This window comes from Bombus impatiens, unplaced genomic scaffold, assembly GCF_000188095.3.
Source record: "Bombus impatiens unplaced genomic scaffold, BIMP_2.2 scf_0268, whole genome shotgun sequence".
Lineage (NCBI taxonomy): Eukaryota > Metazoa > Arthropoda > Insecta > Hymenoptera > Apidae > Bombus > Bombus impatiens.
Window position 1 is genome coordinate 121,819 of NT_176687.1, and position 7,578 is coordinate 129,396.

The 7,578-nt window shown below is 39.5% G+C and overlaps 1 protein-coding gene across 1 annotated transcript in view; it reads left to right on the forward strand.

Moving 5' to 3' along the window:
- Positions 1-7,578, forward strand: part of LOC100748485 (runt-related transcription factor 3) — a 34,414-nt gene that overhangs the window by 23,348 nt on the left and 3,488 nt on the right. Inside the window, exons 6-7 of the mRNA XM_033320315.1 lie at positions 2,239-2,433; positions 7,434-7,577. Of these exons, the coding sequence (XP_033176206.1) occupies positions 2,239-2,433; positions 7,434-7,577 (339 nt within the window). The remainder of the gene's footprint in view (positions 1-2,238; positions 2,434-7,433; position 7,578) is intronic.

Consider the following 7,578-nt stretch of genomic DNA (forward strand, 5'->3'; position numbering starts at 1 on the left):
GAGAGGGTCGATCGGGGGCGACGGAACGAAATGAGAAGCTGTCGCAGCCAGCTGCTAACTCTCGAGAAATTCCCTGGCAGTCGCCGGTCGCAACGCGTAAAGGGGTGTCCGATGAAATCGATAGTAACGAGTCTGGAGAAGGTCCGAGTCACTTGCGAAATCCTCGTGGAAAAATCTGTTGCGGCCGCTGAACGCTTTGAAGTGGCTCTTTGGATCAGGTCTGCTTGATTCTCCGATGAAGCGAGCTTTGTTGATCTTCACGGAGGTCGAGGTCTTTTGTTTCTGGTTAAATCGATACTGATATCTTGGAGACGGTGTAAGAAAATTTAGTCCGGTTTGACAAGGTCTGTGAAAGTAAATTGGCAAAATTCGCTTACGAGATGTCCTCGTGGAAAGATCTGTTGCGATCATTAATCACTTGGAAATGGGTCTTTGGATCGGGGTCTGCTCGATGTTGGATGATGAAAGGAGGTTTGTCGAGCTTCTTGGAGATTGCAGTCCTTTGTTTCTGCTTAAATTCATAATGATACACTTTGGGGATGATGCGAGAAGGCACGAGAAAATTTGGTCAGGTTTGACAGTGTCCATGGAGGTAGATAGACAAGAATGTTATTTAGAAGAATGTCATACTATGACAATATTAAAAAAGACCGTTTTCATAGCATTGTACTATGTTTCCCTGATTTCTATGCACCATTACATCTTCAAATTTCCCATAAATGCATGAAAATTCGCGTATATCTGATTCCCACAAATTCTTCGAACCTTCTGCAATTTACGAAATCCTTGCAATTCTGCCCAACGTTTGACGTAAGGAAGTCGTCGGCAAATTTCTTCGTGTTGGAAGTTTCACTGCGTACGAAGGATGGTGTCGGTCGTTTAACGATAGATCTCGTTAGCCCTGGCCCCTGTTCCACCGTCGCGCCCCCATTGTGTCCCCGGGATCGTGCAGCGTACCCTATTCAGCAAACCGGCGGGAATTTCGGGTTGCCGAGTTAGAATTAGGGCTTCGATTGGATTATCAGGACGACGTGGGGATCTCTGTCCCTCGTTCCATCTCTCTCCCTCTCTCACTCTGTGCTCCCTCCTGGCTTTGGTCTCCGGTGCCTTCTCCCGTGGCGCCGGTGTTGGTTCGTAGATTTCGACGGTTCACGTAGGAAAGCCAGGTCCACGTGTGGTGCCAGACTGGCCTAACCTAACCTGACCATAGTAGCAGCAGCCTCGTCAGATAGCACACTCTCTCGCCTGTTGGGACGTCTTTAATTGGGTTGGCGACACCGTCCCCGGGAAATAAAATGAATCGCTGCCTCGACCTGTCTCCTCGACCTGTTCACCTCTTCCCTGTATTCGGTTTTACTCGTTCGAAACTGTGAGCTCGTGTACCTAGCTCGTGCAAGATGATCGGAGAGAGAACACCGGTTGCCTAGGGAAATAAAAGCCGATAAATGAGAATTGAGGTACTTTTGAGAGTATGGACAGTGGGCACGCATTAGTGAAGAGCTGTTCTCTCTGTTTCCCCAGAGAGAGAGAGAGAGAGAGAGAGAGAGAGAGAGGGAGAATTTTGGGGTGGTCAGATCGAAGATAGAATTTTGAAGCGCGATCTGAAGAAATTTCCGAGTTGAGGCGTAGTTCTGTTCGATGAAATTTGATGAATTTAGTTGAGGATGGAGGGAGGAGGTTTCTTTCCCCTGAAGAGTGCGTAGGATAGGTGAAGCGTTCTTTGGCGACGAATTTATGAAGCGTAGGCTTTATTCTATTTTAACTGTCTTGCATATTTTTTGCATACGCATAACGACGAAGAAACGTATAATAGTTTCTTTCATATCTGAACAATGATGAATAGTATTCCTTAAATCAAATAAATGAAATATTCCTTATTAGATCCTTTTATAAAATATAACTTCCGAATCTGAATATTAAATAAATTCTAGTTCATTATCTCTACCAAAATATCTATGTAACGAATTGCTTCCACTGACACATAGAGTTTCATAAGTAACTGTAGTAAAGAGTAAATAATATAGAAGCGATATAATAAAGATTGTAATTGAAACAGAAATTTTAGTTCCTCGTCAAAGTTATTCAGGATGAAGATTCATTATGATTCATAAATGTTTCAATGGTATTTTGTTCAGTTTTTAACGAAGGATTCATATCTTTTAAATAAAAAACATGAAAGAGAAGAAGGATTGATGCGGTTACCGGAAGTCCAGTGGACAGGCGCACGGTTGATCGCAGTGTTGTCTCTTTTAGGGCAGCAGCAGCAGTTCCACGCGTTCGCGTTCGCCTCGCAAAGAGGCGGCCCGTTTTTCGCCTCGCCACTGGTGGATCCTCTGCAACCCTTGCCGAATCCCCTGCAGCCGCTGCCGAATCCATTGCAGCCACGGGATCCGTTGTCCTCCTTCAGGCACGCGATGCCAGCCAACTGTCAAAGTAAGTATTCGATCTGCTTATCTGCATGATGAATGTTGCTCCTTCGTCCCTGTCGCGTCATCTAATTCTAACTTTGATCTTAACCTTCCAGTTCTATTTTCTTTGAATTTAATGCTCATGATATTTGTGGTACTAATTATCGCTTCGCTAGGCGTATTTTCATTTAGGTATTGAGCAGACTTGATTGATAGAAGGACGCTTGCGATATGAAGCTTTCATCGCGTTTCAGTATTTCTATTTCGCAAATCGCTTTACATAAAAGCTATTATGTAAATGTAGCCCTTCGCCGTTTCTCAGATTTTTGTTAAAATTTCTCTTGCTATTAAATTAACAATTAAGTAACCAAATTAATAATTTCCCGGATGCAGTTTCATATCGTTTCACGAATGACGATTGCAAACTAAATTTAACTTTCCATCCCTTCTGATTGATAAAGGGGTGTGTAAATACTTTAATTTATGATTTCGCAATATCCTTCACTAAAGAATGCATAGTCGTAATTGGATGGCCATCGTGAGAATAGTTGAATCGTTCTAAGAATAATCGAAAGATCTTTAAGAAAATACAAAACCCTTCTCTCGATCTTCCATAACATAAATTCGATCTAAAAAATGAAATTTCATCGACAATATCGTAAGAAGCGACTGTCTGGAAGCTGGGAATATTTCCAAGCAGACGCTGCCCTCCTGGTCTCGAATACAGGAAGGGAGAAAGAGAGAGAGAGAGAGAGAGAGAGAGAGAGAGGTTTAGGCTTGCGAGAACTAGCTTCTCGACTCTAGAGGCGGAAACCACAAGCCTGTTCAAAGCTAGATTAAATATTATATTAAAGGGGTTGCCACGGGAGCGGCGGCTGCCTCGTCGAGGATGGTTCGTCGTTTTGGCCTGGTAACCCCCGCGTTCTCTCTACGTTTGCAACCGGATTCGCGAATTTCTATGTGAAACATCGCGCTTACAGTTTCATCCCCTTCCCGCTCTTACCTTCTTTTCTCTCAGAAAATCTCACGTTCCACCAGGTATGGTCTCGCGGAAATAAAGCGAAATTTTTCAACCAAAGTTCGAGAGATTTTCATATGTTCGCGGATTTATCCGCGCAATTTATTATCTTCTCGCGGAAAGAAACCCGTGTGGAAAATATTCGGCGAAGGTAGAGATAGAGAGTCGATTTAATGAGTCGCCTTCGGATCCAAAAGCGATAACGCGGCAAAATTCCTCGATAAAGTATCAAGCATGCCGGGTATTTCCTTTATTAACTTTTTTCCCCACATCGGACATCGATAATTCGCGTCGGCGTTTCTCGATCCACTCGTTGCTCCTCCATCTTTGCCGCGAATTTTGTGACATCCGCTGGCTGGTAACTTTCGTCGATTAACGCCGTCCAGTGCTCCGTAGACTTTTTGCTAGCTCATAGCATATCTTCTATATAACTTGATGTTTCATTATGTCAATTTTAAAGACTACTCTTATCTATGTTTGTCTTTGTCCAAGAAAGAGCATGGATATTCCAGTGTTATTAATTTCAGTACATCACATCTCAGTGTCTTTCTTTAGACATATATTCGTATTGCAAAATTGCTGTAACAATATTTGTAATTATATGATTCAAGGGTTGCGTTTAATTAAATCATGAAGTTACATGGAACCTAGATTTTCATTCAGCAATAAATGAAGGATATGGTACATTTATCATATTATTGATTTGACGATAATATAAGTCATATCTTTGAAATTAATAACTGCTGTTTTTGTTATGAGCTCTTCAAATATTTACTATACATGTTTATAATATTCACAATCTTAGGGTGGTGAAATAAAATTTTGATGTTTCTCAATCGTGCACTAACATCTTATAATACACGTTAGGACAATAATCATCGCTCAAAAAACATTGTTCTAAGAGGAAATGTTAATTTGTAGTTAATAGGTATATTATAAAGTAGGTTGATCATTCCGCCCACAAATTTTGCTCGTATATTTACGACTTATAAATTGATGTGAAACGTATGCATATTTTAATCGTCAAAGTATAAACAATAAAGAATTCAATTGATAAATTGTTCTATTACAGGCTGCACCTTAGATGTGTTACAGAATATACAATTGATGGATAGGAAAATCTGCAAGAGTTTTTCTTTTCTAACTAAATAATAATCCTACAAAAAGCCAAATAATAAATCTTCCTATATTTACAATAAAATGAAATTTGATATATTCAACGACGAAGACTAGTTAATAAAAATATCGGTCGAAACGATAATTAATCTTTTGCTTCCAAAATATATGAACAACTTTCTGATCAATCTAATATTACCGTAAGACACCATCCCTAAATATCTTGATCTAATCGAAGAAAATGAAGATAGGAGATAGAAAATTGCTGCTAAATCGAAACTGTGAAATTAGCGTCGCGTTAATCAAAGGTTTCTCCTTACGTCGCGATATCAGCCCCAAAGGAAGCTTCCTTTCTCCCCTGGCCCGGTGAAAATTGAACGAACGATGTGAAAGCATGCTGGCTCGCGCTATTTAGGGTTAGCCTCTCGTCAACGACGGCCCAGTGGCGCTGGTCGAGCTCTCGGTTATTTGAGTTGGCCGGAGGTACGCGCGGGGGATGACCAACCCTTTGATCTCGAACGCGCCCTCCATCCCACCGTTTTCTGTCCGGCTGCACCCCTCGCGCTTCCAGAGCTTTCCGCCTTCAACCCCGTAACTCATTGGAAAATCTATCGGGTATGCTGCCTATATGCCGCAAAAATAAATCCAACCCCGAGGGGGCGCAAAAGAAGCTTCGATCCCCCGTGTATATTCCCCGGCAAACTAATTCGGATCGACGAATAATCTTCTCTCGTTCGAGCGTTTTCACTCTTTCGTTTCCTCTATATTTTTTACCTTTGCTACACGGCCTTTGTCAATTTTCAGACTATGATATTTACCTATACAAGGTGTCTTGTAAATGGGGTACAACTGGGAAGAGTATGATACCGCGTCACCGATATGGTTGCGTAAAAATTAACGTCGAGGATTTATTTCTGATAGAAGAAAAAAGTGAGTGGAAGACTAATTTCTAACGAAAGGAAAAAGTAAGTCGAAAATTAATTTCTAATAATGGAAACTTAGTTTCTTAATTGGGAGATTTAACGTAGAGAATAGGAGTTTGTATTTGATAAAATGTGAAGTATTTTCAAGAATTTTTGAATTTGAAAGGTGTATATTTTAAGACGTTTAAAAAATAAGTTTGGTTTTCGTGCATCATCGATACCAGTGATTTTATGATGCTTTTCCGTTATACACGAAGCGTATGATTCTTAGTAATTATGCTAATTCTGATAGATAATTCCCTGGTTAAACGTCTTCCATAAAGTTTCAATAAATAAAATAAAATCATTAAACTTGTTCACTGTAAATATTTGCTTGGTGTACCTGCACTTAACTGTTATATCGGAACTGGACAAATTAATATCTCTATTTACTACTTATTATGCTTATTTTACCGTGTAATTGAGAACATACAATAAAACAGAACATTCACACACGGTAACTTTCATTGCTTTGTAATAAAAGGAATTTAATTTCATGGAAATTTACTACAAAGAACAGAATCGTGTATTCAACAGAATGTAAAATATTTTGCACAATTTCTGAAGTAATAACATTTATCTTTATGAAATTTCCTGTTTCTTTGTGTCCTCTAACATCCAATACGTATACGTAAGTACAGATATTAATTTACAGCGAAGTTAATTAAAAGTCCAGGTATAATTATGTGCACGCTTAGATATCCAAAATGAATTTTCAAAGTTAAGATGTTCGAAATGAATATTTTTTCAAAAGTAATAGCTCGCGGAATCGTCCGATTGATATTTGGCTTTACGTTTTTCGTCGTTATATCGACGCGATTCTTTGGCTTCCTGTTGCCTGATTCGCTGCAAATGGATTTGCTTGGAAGATATTTAAGTTTAGCCTCGCTCGCCTTTGTGCTTCGCTCTTTTATCAGCTTTGCGTTATGTTTTCGAGAGAAACGGGGCTTGGAGGACTAGTTGGAGAAAGTGTACTATATTATGGCACCGCTTCTTACAAGTTCGTAAATGCTCCTCTGTTGGCTTGCGCTCCTCGTTTGCTGGCTGCTTTCAATGTGTTTTCCTGCTGTGCTAAGTACCCCCCCCTTTTCAATTCAAGTTCTATTTGTGTTAGTATAAAGTACTACGGCTTGTTTCTTGATCATTTAACTTGGACCTTTGAGAACTTCAAACTTTGAACAACAAACATGCAACAAGAATAAGTGTTTTAACATAAAACTCGTCGAATTCTTGGTAAAATCATATTATCGTAAAATCGTATTATCATGATCATAAAATTCAATATGCTCATAAGGAAAATTATTCTCACTTTATCTCTCGATTTCATTTCTGGTAAAAAGAAATATGTTTCATAAAGAATAATTGTTAATCCTTTCAGTGCTCAGATGTCCGACGTCGTTTATGAATATTGCTTACATCAATGTTGAAATTACACAAAAACAAAAATGCAAAGTCCTTAAAATTATTTATCATATATAATTTGTATATCCATCGTTAATCACATACGTTAGAAATAATAGATTATATTCTTTATATATACACACAAAATATTAAATCACAATAAACACAAACATTTTGTCACCATCTCTCCTGTGAAACACATATTCTCTATAGATAAATATTATTACACTATCGGTTCGTTCACAAACCTGTAATAGACATTCAAGAAATACGTGGTGTTTTCATTTTTCATTCGAGTTGAACGTTCAAAAACGTACAAAAATTTAAACAAAGATATAGCTCGAATTAAATTGTCAGAAGAACTTGTCCTATTTACATATTCGTCGCCCTAGATGGTTTCGTTAGCGTTGAAAGGATTAACTAATCATTTGATTTGCTTCGATCATAAACGAAGGACGCGTTAGTCGAGATGGCCGAAAAGGATCAAAAATCGCAATTGTGATACACGAACGAGCATGATCTCCTCAGACATGTCCCAGTTCGGTCTGACTGCAAGCAATTCATGGGGATACGGAAGCACGGCTGGCTACGCTGGTTATCTTCCCGGCCCTTTGTCGTCGTGCGCGGCACAAGCGTCGTTCCCACCCCCGCCACCGCCACCTCCACCACCACC